This window comes from Chlorocebus sabaeus, chromosome 24 (genome assembly GCF_047675955.1).
Source record: "Chlorocebus sabaeus isolate Y175 chromosome 24, mChlSab1.0.hap1, whole genome shotgun sequence".
Taxonomy (NCBI): Eukaryota; Metazoa; Chordata; class Mammalia; order Primates; family Cercopithecidae; genus Chlorocebus; species Chlorocebus sabaeus.
The window spans coordinates 81,769,242-81,784,342 of NC_132927.1; the positions used below are offsets into that span (position 1 = coordinate 81,769,242).

General features: G+C 57.3%; 1 protein-coding gene across 6 annotated transcripts in view; it reads left to right on the forward strand.

The window, feature by feature from the left end:
* Positions 1-15,101, forward strand: part of PACS2 (phosphofurin acidic cluster sorting protein 2) — an 82,275-nt gene that overhangs the window by 39,879 nt on the left and 27,295 nt on the right. For 4 of the 6 annotated variants that reach the window (XM_007988042.3, XM_007988047.3, XM_007988043.3 and 1 more), the window contains exons 4-7: positions 2,077-2,202; positions 13,153-13,315; positions 14,003-14,076; positions 14,388-14,468. In XM_007988042.3, the coding sequence (XP_007986233.3) occupies positions 2,077-2,202; positions 13,153-13,315; positions 14,003-14,076; positions 14,388-14,468 (444 nt within the window). The remainder of the gene's footprint in view (positions 1-2,076; positions 2,203-13,152; positions 13,316-14,002; positions 14,077-14,387; positions 14,469-15,101) is intronic. The other 2 variants (XM_007988046.3, XM_007988049.3) reach the window with 1 other exon arrangement.

Sequence of the window (15,101 nt, forward strand, 5' to 3'; positions counted from 1 at the left end):
CACCTCAACCTCCACCTCCCAGGTTCAAGTGATTCTCCTGCCTCAGCCTCCGGAGCAGCTGGGATTACAGGCACACGCCACCACGCCCAGCTAATTTTTGTATCTTTAGTTGAAACAGGGTTTCACCATGTCAGCCAGGCTGGTCTCGAACTCCTGACTGCGTGATCTACCTGCCTCAGCCTCCCAAAGTGCTGGGGTTACAGGTGTGAGACACCACACCCGGCCTAGTTTTTCATTCCTTATCTACGATAAAGAGAATGTAGACCGGGTGTGGTGGCTCACGCCTGTAATCCCAGCACTTTGGGAGGCCGAGGCAGGTGGCAGGAGAATCACTTGAACCCAGGAGGTAGAGGTCGGTCGCAGTGAGCCAAGATCATGCCATAGCACTCCAGTCTGGGGGACAGAGTGAGACTCCATGTCAAAAACAAAAAACAAAAAACAAAAAAAAGAAAAAGAAGAAAAAAGAGAATGTAATAATGAGGGCCAAAAAAAAAAAAAAAAAAAAAAAACCACTTATTGAGTCAAGGCTATTTTGCTCTTCTATTTAAAAAGAGGAAAAATATGTGGAACCTCAGTATTGAAGTTCACAGCCCCTGGAGTCTCTGGCTGCACCCAGCAGTTAACAGGGCCTGTCCACTCAGTGTCGCCTGGCTCTGGGTGCCTCCAAGACCAGCCCTGGAATGGAGCGGAGAAGCCTCCCCTGAACTGTCCAGGGTGTTGGCTGGAGGGCCGGCCCAGAGCAGCCCCGGATTGGCCTGGTGACCACACGTCCTACCTTTGTTATCTCTTTGCTTCATTGTTATGAGATTGGTATTGTGTAAGTTTTGCAGGTGTATTTTCTTCTGGCTTAATATACTTGCTTTAAGATTAATAGTGTGTGCATGTCCCTTCATTCCAAATTCATTAGAAGCCCTCTTTTCTCAGTGTAAGTGTGTGAGCTGGGCTGGGGCTCCATGAGCACCTGCTGGGCTTGGACCTCGTTCTGAAGCTCCCAGCTGGTTACACAGCAGCTGGGGTGTTGCCGTTGAGTTTTGGAGTTGAGTTTTTTTTTTCTGTTTTGAGGAGTCAGGCTTATGGAAGGATAATTTCCATTTCCAGAGTGTACGGTGCTTTTTATTTTTTATTTTTTATTTATTTTTTATTTTTTTTGAGACAGAGCCTCACTCTGTCGCCTAGGCTGGAGTTTGCAGTGGCGTGATTTCGGCTCACTGTAACCTCCACCTCCTGGGTTCAAGCGATTCTCCTGCCTCAGCCTCCTGAGCAGCTGGGATTACAGGCGCCTGCTACCATGCCCAGCTAATTTTTGTATTTTTGTAGAGATGGGGGTTTCACCATGTTGTCTAGGGTGGTCTTCAACCCCCTACCTTAGGTGATCCGCCCGGCTTGGCCTCCCAAAGTGCTGAGATTACAGGTGTGAGCCACCGCGCCCAGCCCAGTGCTCCTTTTTTAAGTGCATGGTTCAGTGGGTTTTGACAAGCGTGCACAGACACGTCAGTGCCACTGCAGTTAGAGTGGTGAACAGCCCCATCTTCCCCGAAGTATTTAAACTGATTTTGGTTTGTATCTGAGAGCTACTTGTGAACATCAGCTTGCTGGAGCCCTGCTGGACAGGGAGCCTGTGGTGAGACATGCAGGCGAGTTGGGTGCACAGGGGGCCTTGGAGGGAGAGCCCTCCCCACCCTGTGTGCCCCAAGCAGCCTGGGTCACACCTTGCTGATGGCTTCAGGCACGTGAGCCGCCGCGCTGTTTCCGACTGTCCACAGGCACACTCGGCTATCCTGGACCCTGCGGCACACAGTCCTCGTCCGCCCGCTGAGACTGTTAGCATGGAGTGGGGCCCTTGGGGCCTGAGCCCTAGCGACTGGCTCACTCTCAGTTGTGTTGGGTAAACGAAGGGCCCTGGGGACCAGCGTGCCCCTGGAATGAACTTGGGGGCCCGTCTGTGGGTGCCCTTCTGACTGCGTGAGCAGCAGGTTGGCCTGGCCGCAGGCTGCAGGGTAACTGGGCCATCAGAAGCCGTGATGCTGCCTCGGGCCCTGGTATACCCTCAGCTGCCACTCACACTTGTGCCCACAGTATCCTCACTTCTTGAAGAGGGAAGGCAACAAGCTTCAGATCATGCTGCAGCGCAGAAAGCGCTACAAGAACAGAACCATCCTGGGCTACAAGACGCTGGCCGTGGGCTCCATCAGCATGGCTGAGGTGAGTGCTCCGACTGGCGTGGCCTGCGTTGGGCTGGCCACCTGGGCGCCAGAGCATTTGCCCGTGGGAGATGTCTCTCCCGGGTCCAGATGTCCAGGGATCACATGAAAATGATGAGAGGAGCCTGGCGGCTGGGCTCTGCCGTAAGGGCCGGGTGTGGCCCCAGGTGGTGCTTCCTCTCTAACCTTCCCTTGCCGCCCAGCGTGGCTCCCCACATGCCTGCAGCCCTGTGCACTCCCCTCTAATGAGCCTGTCCTGCCCTTCAGGGGAGGGTGGGTTTTGGGTCGGGCTGCTCTGGAGTCCTTTCTGTGGAGGAATCGCCGCCATCCCTGCACTGCAGGTGCCTCCTGTGATGGGTTCATCGCCGTCCCCGCACTGCGGGTGCCTCCTGTGATGGGTTCGTCGCCGTCCCCGCACTGCGGGTGCCTCCTGTGATGGGTTCGTGTCCGTATCCTGCTCAGCACGTGCTCTGGCCCAGGATTGGCTGAGCAGGAGGAGCAGGACAGGCGTCAGCTCCATGCAGGGGCCACCGACCATACCTGAGCAGGGCAGGGGCAACACCCAGAGGTCAGAGGGGGTGGCTGGAGTTCCCTGGAGGGGAAAGAAGGGGAAGTACCTCAAAAGGAAAGGAAACAGCCAAGCAGCAGCCCACCTTGTTCCAGAGGACCCAGCGTTCCGAGGAGGCCGTGGTGGGGTGTGGGGGCTCGGGAGAAGACACCCCAGGCTGAGGCCTTGGACTTTCTCATGAACCCTTTTGGGGCTGCAAGGTTGGCTCTGGGAGAAGGTGCAGCCCAGGGCCCCAGACCCGTTTGTCTCTTTTGCTTCAGAACTTTCCCCATCGTGGGGCTGTGTTCAGGGGTCAAGGGACTGTGGGCGTGAGTGGTGCTTAGGGCATGTGAAGCTGTGTCGCTGCCTGCCTGGGGCCTGGGAAGGTCAGCCAGGGCAGCCCCTCATTGGGAGCCGGAGCTGCCAGAGCCCCCCAGCCCCTCTTCGTCCCGCTGGGTCCCCCTGCTCCTGGGGCTTGGAGCTAGGACGGTGGGGGTGCCCACTTGTAGCTGGTTCCCCCACACCCCCCTGGAGCCTGCAGGCCTCCTGTCTCCCAGGTCAAGTGCTAGGTCCCCCAGATCCTCACACACCCCCACTTACACATCCAGGACAAGCGCCAAGCATTACTCCGGGCTCAGCCCTCCCCACTGCCCCGGGAGATGGGAGCGTGGAGGGTACAGGAAGCAGCAGTGGCGTCCTGAGGCCTCACTTCTCTGTGCCACCACATGGCCTCAGACAAGCCTTGCAGTCTCCCGGGTTCCTTCGGCAAACCACGGACAGCATGGGTGGACCGGGCCTCCAGGCTGCATTTCCCAGGGCCCTGGGACCCCTCTGGTGGCCTGGAGCTGCCTGTCATCCCAGCCTCCCTGCTGCAGGCTCAGCGGTGGGTGAACAGGTGGCTCAGGGGTGCTCTCTGGGCCATGAGCGCCTCCTGGGAGCTGCTGCCTGCTTCCTGTGGAGCAGGAGGGTCTGGGCATTATGGGGAGGTCATGCAGGCTCTGTTTCCCATTAGCCATGCAGGTGATGTCCTGCGGATCCCTGCCAGTCCCTGTGAACTCCCGCCCCCGGGCCGCTCCGCCCACATCTCTCAGTGCTGAGGCTTCTGCGCTGCCAGCCCTGCCTGCACCACAGCGCCCCAGGCCGCTCCTCCCTGCCCTTCTCAGCGGTGGCGCCCCTCTCAGCGCTGGCGCCCCTCTCAGCGCTGGCACTTCTGTGTTGGGCGTCCTTGCCCTGAACGCTAGCCTCTGCTCCCAGGCCCCTCCCTCGCCTGCCCTCCCAGCCTTGGGCTGTCCCCTGCTGATCCCTGGGGTGAGGCTGGAGCAACCTTCCCCCACCCCAGGCCACACCAGCCACATTGCCTGCTGCTTGTCATCTGTTCTTCATTCTTGGAAGAAAAGCCCCACCTCTGGATGTAGTCCCAGTGCTCTGCCCCGAGCCTGTGGCCCCACCCCAAGGCTCCCTCGCCCTGCACCTGTGGCTTCCAAAGCCGAGGCCGTCTGTCTGCTCCTTGCTCTCCCCTCCACCGGCTCTTCCAGGTCCTCAGGGCGTCCTTCCACCTTCCACCGGCGGCCTGGCCCCAGAACCTAGTTGGGCCCTCCCATGTGTCCCCGAGCACCAGGGCGGCTCATGGGCTCACTGTGTCCTGCCGCCTTTGGGGCTGGCTCCCACCTGTGAGCGTTGCTGGCTGGTTGAGAGTGTGAGCGCGGGAGATTGCGGAGGCAGGACAGCCCCGTGGGCACAGATGGACGCAGGTGGCGGAGGTGGGGGGCTCTCACCAGGTGGGCTCAGGCAGCTGTGCCCTGGGGGCTTGCTGGCTCCGAGACTGCACGACTGAGGCGGGGGTGAGGGCATGGGTGCTGCCATAGGGACTGTTGTGAGAGTGGGGTGTGGGTGGGGCTGGCACCATGCGTTTGAGAGTAGTGCTCGGCTGGAGGGAAGGGTCCTAGAGGGCACAGCATGGGGTGAGGCGGGCCATTGGGTGGACTCGAGGCCAGGGCGGAGAGTGTGGTGGGAGAGGATGCGGGGGGCACCTGCCCAGGGCCTCTGGGCTGTGGGGAGAGCAGAAGGCGATGGCCATGGGGACACAGGTGTCACCTCCCTTCAGATGGGTGCACACTCGGGGCAGGAGGGACTGAGCAGCCTGGGCCCTGCCACACCCTAACCCTGCCCTCACCACGTGCTCATTTTGAGTGATTTGAGCCCAGAGCCCTGGCCTGTCCAGCCCTCACTCCGAGGCTGAGGAAGTGGAATCCAAGGTGGCCCAGGGTAGGGGCCGGGCCTCACGGGTGCCATGAACTGAACACCAGCGTGGGGCGGCTTAGGTCTGCAGGCTGACCAGCAGTTCTGGCTGAGACCATTGGGAGTGACCACAGCCCCAGGGCCTGCTTGGCACGCGCCTCTGCCTGCCACCTCTCAGGACGGTTGAGCTGACTGCGGGCGGTCCCCCTCAGAGGCAGCTCTGCAGAGGCAGGCGTGCGATGGGGACAGATTCTCAGGAAGGTTGAGCTGACTGTGGGCGGTCCCCCTCAGAGGCAGCTCTGCAGAGGCAGGCGTGCGATGGGGACAGATTCTCAGGAAGGTTGAGCTGACTGCGGGCGGTCCCCCTCAGAGGCAGCTCTGCAGAGGCAGGCGTGCGATGGGGACAGATGTGGGGCTTCTCCTATGGTGTGGCTCTCGGAACTCACCCCAGCACCCACAGAGGGAGTGTTGGGGTGGGCGTGTGTAGGGGTGGGCGTGCGTGTGGCCAGACCACCCCGGGGCCCCAGCCTGGGGGACGCGGGCGTGCTAGCTGGTGGCCATTGTCTGAGGCTGGGGCCTGTGGGCTCCTTGACAAGACAGGAAGGTTGACAGACCCATGCCCAGGCGTAGGGGTGACCTGGGAGTGTGGTGGTGGCTGAGGGAGCAGCCATGCTTCTGTGCACAGCTGGGCTCCCTCTTGTGGCCTCGCCACAAGCTGCACATGCCACTTGGGCCAGGTCCAGCCCAAGGGCACCTGTGAGGGGCAGGCGGCTCGCGGTGGGCCACAGGAAGACCTCAGGGTAAGAACAGAATGGAGCATCACTCTGACCGTTTGCATGCTGGATCCCCTTTCGTTTCTCTGTGAGTGTCTGCACGGCCACAGGCTGCTGATGACAGCCCAGTCAGGCATGGGCTGTGCGTCCATGGGGGCCCCATGAGAATACGATGGCTCCATGGTGGCCCCGTGAGAATATGATGGCACTGGACACTTCCTATCTCCTGATGACGTGGTAGCCATCATAACACCATAGCACAGTTACTTTATCACTGTATGAACTCAGTGTGGCCCGCGTGTCCTGGGCCTGGCCACACACACGCCCACCCCTACACAGTGGTGCATGGTGACGTCCCAGGCCTTTACGTCACTCACTCACCCACCAGCTCGTCCGGAGCTACCTCCAGCCCCACAGGCTCCGCCGTCGTCAGTGCCGTGTTCACAGGCACCACTTTATATCTTTTATGCTTTATTTTTACTGTGCTTTTTTGTTTGTTTTTTGTTTTTAAATTTTTTCGTGACATAGTCTCACTTTGTCACCAGGCTATAGTGCAGTGGTGCGATCTCGGCTCACTGCAGCCTCCACCTCCTGGGTTCAAGCGATGCTCCTGCCTCAGCCTCCTGAGTGGTTGGGATTACAGGTGCTCGTCACCACACTCAGCTAATTTTTGTATTTTTAGTAGACACAGGTTTCACCACGTTATCCAGGCTGGTCTTGAACTCCTGACCTCAAGTGATCTGCCCATCTGGGCCTCCCAAAGTGGTGGTATTTCAAGCATGAGCCACCATGCCCAGCCTACTGTTTCTGTGTTTGAATGTATTTAGACACGTAAATCCCTACCGAGTGTAACAACTGCCTGCAGTTTTCAGTACAGTCACATGCTTTCCAGGTTTGTGGCCTAGGAGCGGGAGTCTGTCTCTCGTACAAGCCAACCTTGAAGATATTGTGTGTTCAGTTCTAGGCCACCCCTGTAAAAACGGATATTGAAATAAAGCGAGTCACACACATTTTGTGGTTTTTCAGTGCATATAAAAGTTATGTTAGGCCAGGCGCGGTGGCTCACGCCTGTAATCCCAGCACTTTGGGAGGCTGAGGCGGGCAGATCACGAGGTCAGGAGATCGAGACCATCCTGGCGAACATGGTGAAACCCCGTCTCTACTGAAAATACAAAAAAATTAGCCGGGCGTGGTGGTGGGCGCCTGTAGTCCCAGCTTCTAGGGAGGCTGAGGCAGGAGAATGGCATTAACCTGGGAGATGGCAGAGCTTGCAGTTAGTGGAGATCGTGCCGCTGCACTCCAGCCTGGGCAACAGAGCGAGACTCTGTCTCAAAAAAAAAAAAAAAAAAAGTTACGTTTACGTAGTACTGTAGTCTGTTAAGTGTGTAATAGCATTATGTCAAAAAATATATGTACACATTGATTTTAAAATATTGCTAAAGCCGGGTGTGGCGGCTCATGCCTGTAATCCTAGCACTTTGGGGGCCAAGGCAGGCAGATCACCTGAGGTCAGGAGTTCGAAACTGGCTTGGCCAATATGGTGAAACGTCATATCTACTAAAAACACACAAAAAATTAGCCAGGCGTCGTGGCTCACGCCTATAATCCCAGCTACTAGGGATGCTGAGGCAGGAGAATCACTTTAACCTGGGAGGCAGAGGTTGCAGTGAGCCGAGATCATGCCCCTGCACTCCAGCCTGGGTGACAGAGTGAGACTCCATCTCAAAAGAAAAGAAAAGCTGACAATCATCTGAGCCTTCAGGGAGTTGTAACCCTTTGGCTGGTGGGGGTCTTCCTCAGCGTGGATGGCTGCTCACCTATCAGGGTGTTGGTTGCTGAAGGCTGGGGTGCCTGTGGCAGTTTCTTAAACAAGACAACGAAGAAGTTTCTTGCATCATTTGACTCTTCTTTTCACAAAGTAGTTCTCTGTCGCCTGCGGTGCTGTTCGGTGCCATTTTACCCACCATTATTTCAGAATAGGAGTCAGTCCTCTCAAATCCTGTTGCTGCTTTTCTAACGCAGTGGATGGAATCTTCTAAGTCCTGTGTTGCCGTTCCACAGTGTTCACAGCATCCTCACCAGGAGCAGGTTCCATCTCAAGAAACCACTTTTGGCCGGGCGCAGTGGCTCACACCTGTAATCCCAGCACTTGGGGAGGCCGAGGCGGGTGGATCACGAGGTCAGGAGATCGAGACCATCCTGGCCAACATGGTGAAACCCCGTCTCTACTAAAAATACAAAAATTAGCTGGGCGTGGTGGCGGGCGCCTGTAGTCCCAGCTACTCGGGAGGCTGAGGCAGGAGAATGGCATGAGCCCGCCCAGGAGGTGGAGCTTGCAGTGAGCCAAGGTCGCACCACTGTACTCTAGTCTGGGTGACAGAGCGAGACTCTGTCTCAAAAAAAATAAAATAAAATAAAATAATAATAATAAAGCACTTTCATTGCTCATCCATAAGAAGCCGCTTCTTATCAGCTGAAGTTTCTTCATGAGACTGCAGCAATTCGGTCACATCCTCAGGCTCTGCTTCTAATTCCAGTTCTCTTGCTATTTCCGTCACATGTGTAGTTCCTTCCTACACTGAAGCCTTGAACCCCTCAAAGCCATCCATGAGAGAGTTGGAATCCTCTTCTCCCAAATTCCTGTCAATGTTGGTATCTCAGCCTCTTCCCATGAATCACAAATGTTCTTCATGGCATCAGGAATGGTGAATCCAGGCCAGGTGCCCTGTTTCACACCTGTAATCACAGCACTTTGGGAGGCCAAGCTGGGCAGATCATTTGAGGTCAGGAGTTCTAAACCAGCCTGGCCAATATGGTGAAACGCTGTCTCTGCTAAAAACACACACACACACCCCAAAGGCTGGGCACAGTGGCTCACACCTGTAATCCCATCATTTGGGAGGCCAAGGCAGGCGGATTACCTGACGTCAGGAGTTCGAGACCAGCCTGGCCAACATGGTGAAACCCTGTCTGTAATTTTGTACTAAAAGTACAAAAATTAGCCAGGCATGGTGGTGGGCGCCTGTAATCCCAGCTACTCAGGAGGCTGAGGCAGGAGAATCAGTTGAACCTGGGAAGCGGAAGTTGCAGTGAGCTGAGATTACACTAATGCATTCCAGCCTGGGCAATAAGAGTGAGACTCCGTCTCAAAACATTAAAAAAATTAGTGGGCTGGGCGTGATGGCTCACGCCTGTAATCTCAGCACTTTGGGAGGCTGAGGTGGGCGGATCACCTGAGGTCAGGAGCTCGAGACCAGCCTGGCCAACATGGAGAAACCCCGTCTCTACTAAAAACACAAAATTAGCTGGGCATGGTGGTATATGCCTGTAATTCTAGCTACTCAGGAGGCTGAGGCGGGAGAATCGCTTGAACCCAGGAGGCGGAGGTTGCGGTGAGCTGAGATCATGACATTGCACTCTAGTCTGGGTGTCAAGAGTGAGACTTCGCCTCAAAAAAAAAAAAAAAAAAAATCCAATTGGTGGAGCATGGTGGCAAGGCAGGCACCTGAAGTCCCAGCTACTCAGGAGGCTGAGGCAGAATTGCTTGAACCTGGGAAGTGGAGGTTGTAGTGAGCTGAGATCACGCCATTGCACTCCAGCCTGGGCAACAAGAGTGAGAATCCGTCTCAAAAAAAAAGAATGAGCCGGGTGTGGTGGCTAATCAACTTCTCCTCTCTAGCTATGAAAGTCCTAGATGGCATCTTTTTCCAATGGAAGGCTGTGTCTTCTACGTTGAAATCTGTTGTTTAGTGTAGCCACCTTCGTCGATGATCTGAGCTGGATCTTCTGGAGAACTCGCTGCAGCTTCTCCATCAGCACTTGCCGCTTCACGTTGCATTTCTATGTTATGGAGACGGCTGCTTTCCTAAAACCTCATGAACCAACTTCTGCCAGCTCCAAGCTTCTTCCGCACACTCCTCGCCTCTCAGCCTTCACAGAGGTGAAGGGAGTCAGGACCTTGCTCCAGATGAGGCTTTGGCTTAAAGGAGTGTTGTCTGGTTCCATCTTCCATCCCGGCCACTCACTCTGTCCACATCAGCACTGAGGCTGCTGCTTGCTGATTCTCACTCCTGTGTTCCCTGGAGCAGCACTTTTCCTTCCCTCAGGAGCTTTCTCTTTGCATTCACTGCTTGGTGATTTAGTATAAGAGGCCTCGCCTTCACCGTCTGGCCTCTGACGTGCCTTCCTCACTAAGCTCAGTCATTTCTAGGTTCTCGTTGAAAGGGATGTGCAACCCTTCCTTTCACTTGAACACTTAGGGGCCATTGTAGAGTTAGTAATTGGCCTAATTTCCATATTGTTGTGTCTCGGAAGAGAGAGGCCCGAGGAGAGACAGAGAGACGGGGGATGGCCGGTGGGCTGAGCAGCCAGAATGCTCACATCCACTGATTCAGTTCCCCGTCTTACGTGGGTGATGTTCGTGGTGCCCCAAAGCAATTGCAGCAGTCACACCGTAGCTCACGGATCACAGATCACCATACAGATTTAATAATAGAGTTTTGAAATATTGGGAGAATTACCAAAATGTGACACGGAGACACAAAGTGAGCACTTGCGGTTGGAAAAGTGGCGCCGTTGGACTTGCTTGGTGCGGGGTTGCCAAAAGCCTTCACTGTGAGAAACAAAAGATCTGCAAAGTGCAGTAAGGCAGAGCACAGTGGAGCGAGGGCTGCAGCCTGGGTGCGTGGTAGGCGGCACCACCCAGGCTTGCATGCTGTGATGTTGGCAAGATGATGAGGTCTGCTCACCATGCATGTCTCAGGACATACCTCTGTCATTACGTGGTGCATGACTATTTGTTTTCACAAAATTTTTATTATACTATTTGTACAATTAAGTGCGACATCCTGAGCAATTTTCTTTCTTTCTTTCTTTCTTTTTTTTTTTTTGAGACAGGGTCTTTGTCACCCAGGCTGGAGTGCAATGGTGTGATCTTGGCTCGCTGCAGCCTCAAGCCCCTGGGCCCAGGCAATCCTCCCACCTCAGTCCCCAAGTAGCTGGGACTACAGGTGCGCGCCACCATGCCTGACTAATTTTTTATACTTTTTGGTAGAGACAGTTTTGCCGTGTTGCCCAGGCTGGTCTCAAACTCCTGAGCTCAAGCCATCCACCTGCCTAGACCTCCCAAAGTGCTGCTAGGATTACAGGTGTGAGCCTTTGTGTCCAGCCTCAATTTTCCATGTCACTCAAATCTATTTGAAAATGGAAGAGGGAGGAGCCTGTCAGGGTCAGGGCAGAGGGAGCTGGGCCCTGGGGCCACCCTCCTTGGTGAGGCAGCTCCAGCCCTTTGCTGAGAATCACTGAGCATCCACAGAGCATCTGCTGGACTAACCCAGGAGGGTGGTCTCAGGGTCAGCAGGGGCAGGAGTCGGAATGACCACAGTCCAGGACAGTGACCTGCCTGCCAGCCAGCATCACCCCTGGGGAGTGCCCAACTCAGGGGTGGTTGGCCCCTTGCCAGGAGGACGCACACATCAAGGAGCACTGTCAGGAGGCGGGGAACGGGCAGCCCGGACTCTGGGACTTCCAGGGCATGCAGATATCAAAATAGTGTTCACATAAAGGTCGACGACAGGCTGAGAGGAGCGGGGGCTACTCCACGACCTGCCCCTGGCCCGCTACGGGCCCAGCAGAGCATTCCCATTACAGCTAGCTGCAGGGATCCCAGCAAAAGCATCTTTGTCAAGAGGCCCCGTTCCTTTCTGCCCTCCCACCGGAAGGAGGAAGTGAGCAGGGTTTTCTAGGGAGGAAAAGGGCCCGGACCCCTCTGAGCCCCGTGGAAGTTGGTGTGAGCAGGTATAGCGCCGCCTGAGCCCCACTTGGTTCCTCCGGGACCCCAGCCCAGCAGTCCCCTCCCCACTGAGCTCGTTGTATTGGGATGCCCAGCAAGGGCTCAGCGTTTCTGAACGAGGGCTTCTGAGCTTACAGGTTCTCACCCCTGCGTGACACTGAGACCCTGCCGCGTGAGACGTCACTCTGAGAAGGCGACTCAGGGTGCTGGGGGCCTGGACAACAGCAACCTCCAAGTGCGTGAGGCTGCATGTGCCCCAGCGAGTGTGTGGGCACAAGGGCATCAGCAGTGGGTGCGAGTGTTGGCAGAAGCTGCCAGCTGCCCTTCGTAATTTTCTGAAATGAAGGTGAGGGCAAATGTAAACTTTCAAACATTTTTTTACTTTGATTAATTGAAGAATTAGCAGCCCAAATCAGGACCCCACAATAAAAATAAATCTGGTCGGCCGGGCGTGGTGGCTCACACCTGTAATCCCAGCACTTTGGAAGGCCGAGGCGGGCAGATCGTTTGAGGTCAGGAGTTTGAGACCATCCTGACCAACGTGGTAAAACCCTGTTTCTACTAAAAATACAAAACTTAGCTGGGCGTTCTGGCAGACGTCGGCAATCCCAGGTACTTGGGAAGCTGGGGCAGGAGAATCGCTTGAACCCAGGAGGCGGAGGTTGCAGTGAGCCAAGATCACACCATTGTACTCTAGCCTGGGCCACAGAGTGAGACTCCGTCTCAAAAAAATAATAAATAAATAAATCTGGTCTAGAAAATCCTAACATCTGGATGTGAACCAATAGTTCCAAAAGGCGGCTTCTAGAGCACAGATGGCCCCAAGGCTGTGAGTGAGAGCTGTCATCGTGGCGTGTGGTTCTGAGGCTGGCATGGGGCACGGCGGGGCCATGCCTAGGCATGGGTCGTGGCTGCAGGAGGGGCCAGGGCTTGTTCTGCCACTCACTGGTTTGAGTCTCTCACAACAGAGGGGCTTGGCCTGGCCTGTGAGCCGGGCCTGGTGGGTGTCTCCTGCTGTTGGAGATTCCTGCCTGGCTGAGAGTGCACCGACTGCTCCTCCTTGGTCCCCCACAGACACTGGTCCCTGGGCATTGACTCCTGTGGCATTGACTCCTGTGGGTTGGGTGGCCGGTTTCACACTGTTTTGCTGCTGCTGAGGTCTTGAGTGGGTGGAGGGGTGGAGGCAGAGTTGAAGCAGGGGGCCCAGGATCTTCCTGGGTGGCTTTGTGTGGACAGCAGGTGTGCCTGAGATCAGGAGGGCCGCAGACACCTTTCTCTGTCCATCTCAGTCCCTCATGGCCGTGCCTGGCACTGGCCTCCCCAGCACAGCCCAATGCCCTCTCCTTATGGCCTGTTCACAAGAACTCCCATGTTCCCCTCGTCTGTCCACCTGGCTCCTGTGTCCACCTCTCGTATCCGTCCCCTCTCCCCGGTGGCCACGTTTCCTGTCCACTGTATGCTCCCTGCCCTGTGGCTGCCCTGCCGAGGCCTGCCCTTGCTGTCACTGAGAGAGAAAGCCCTTCAGAAACCCCAGCCCACACACCAGGGCACCGGGCTCCTTCCCGTCGTGGCGCTTTCTAGAACCGTGCCCCTGACCTACAGGTGATGCAGCACCCGTCTGAAGGCGGCCAGGTGCTGAGCCTCTGCAGCAGCATCAAGGAGGCCCCCGTCAAGGCAGCCGAGATCTGGATCGCCTCCCTGTCCAGCCAGCCCATTGACCATGAGGACAGCGCCATGCAGGCCGGCCCCAAGGCCAAGTCCACGGGTGAGTCCGGTGCCAGCCTGCTCCTGCCCCTGCCGTGGGGAGGCCATCTCCCAGCCACGGCACATCGGGTGGCAGAAACCATCCAGCTTGGCTTAAGGCGTCGGGGGTCTGGAGCACGTGTCAGTTGCTCTCCTGTTTGGAAGCCACCGCAGAGGCGTGCGCTGGTATGGGGCCCGGGCTGCCACAGGTCCCTGCTCTGCCCCCCTGGCTGCAGCTCCTTGGTCGAGAGGCCTGAGTCTTGAGTGTCCTCAAAAAGAGGTGTGGGGTCGCACTGTGATGCCCTTGCTGGTCTGGGTGCAGGGCCCGGCATAGGCAGGTGCCACGGCTGCCGCCACCCCAGTAGGGTCACCAGCGCCTCCCCTACTCCTCAGGCAGGGGGGACCCAGTTGGCGCAAATCCAGGCTGAAATGCCAGCCAGTAGGAGCGGCCGTGGGGGCTGGAGCAGTTCATGTGGCCCCCTTTGCCCTCCCTGCCCCTCCCCACTTCCTGCCAACCCCGACCTAGACTGTTGCCAGTGGACTCGGGGGGCTCGGGGCCACAGCACCTGTGTCTGGAGCCCCTCTGTCCTGCATGGATCCACCTCCTCGCTGCCCCACCTCTGTGTCCAGGGAAGCCGGGGGGTGGCCACCGCCTGGTTTCCTGGGTGGAATCTCACGGCACCCTCCCTTCTGTCTGTTCATTCCGCAGATAACTACTCTGAGGAGGAGTATGAGAGCTTCTCCTCCGAGCAGGAGGCTAGTGACGACGCTGTGCAGGGGCAGGTGACCTGGGGCCGGGGCTCCGCGCCCTCTCCCGGCTCACACCGGGTGTCCTGGGGTCTGTGGGGTCCTCACCAGCCGTCACCAGGGCCTCGTGAGGGTGGGTGAGCCACAGGCCCGGCCCCTGGTTGGCCGCCCGTCTCTCGTCTCCCGACCCCAGGGGCTCGAGTTTGTGTGCAGGTGGCTCTGAGAGTCTTGGGAAGCAGGTTGGCTCTCAGTGCTGGGCCTCTCCCATCGCCCACGCTGAGGCTGGCAGGGTCCTTCCCGCGCCGTGCAGGCTGCCATGGCCTCAGCCACTGCGTGTGTCTCTGCAGGACTTGGACGAGGACGACTTCGATGTCGGGAAGCCGAAGAAGCAGCGGAGATCGATTGTAAGAACGACGTCCATGACCAGGGTTGGTGGAGACTGCTTCTTTGAATGCTGGGGAAGGCGAGGGTGGGGGAGGACGCTAGGAGCCCGGGCGTGGTGGGGGGCACGGGCGTGGGAAGTGAGATCTCACCCCAGGTCACAGCAGCATGTCCCGTGGCAGACCCCCTGGTTGCCAGTCTCCTGGGTGCCACTCTCTCCCCCGCCCCACCACATCTCCTGACTTCAGCCTTGTGTGGCCACTAGGCCCAGTGGGCCCTGAGCAAGGCTGGGAGGCTGGAGAGCCCCAGGGAGGCCATCCTCCCCTTCGTCCCGTCAGGTGCCCACATACACCTGAGTGGGCTGGTTCCCTCGCTTTTGTTTGGGATCTGGCCTACCTGGCCCTACGGTCCCCAGGAGCTTGGTGGGGCTGTCAGGCATTTTTTCCATGAGGAAAGCTCGGGCAGCTCTTTCCTCAGAGGCCATGTCCAGCACCGGCACAGAGGGCCCACCACCTGGTGCCTGGACACCCCAAGGACAGGCACGGTTCCAGGGAGGCCAGCACAGGTGGCGGGGGAGCCCTGTGCCTGGTGCTGACAAGGGATGTGGGCACAGGCCAGCCCAGACACCGCCGCCGCCTCTGGCAGCATTCAAGGGGGTACTGTGGGCAGACAGTGCCGGG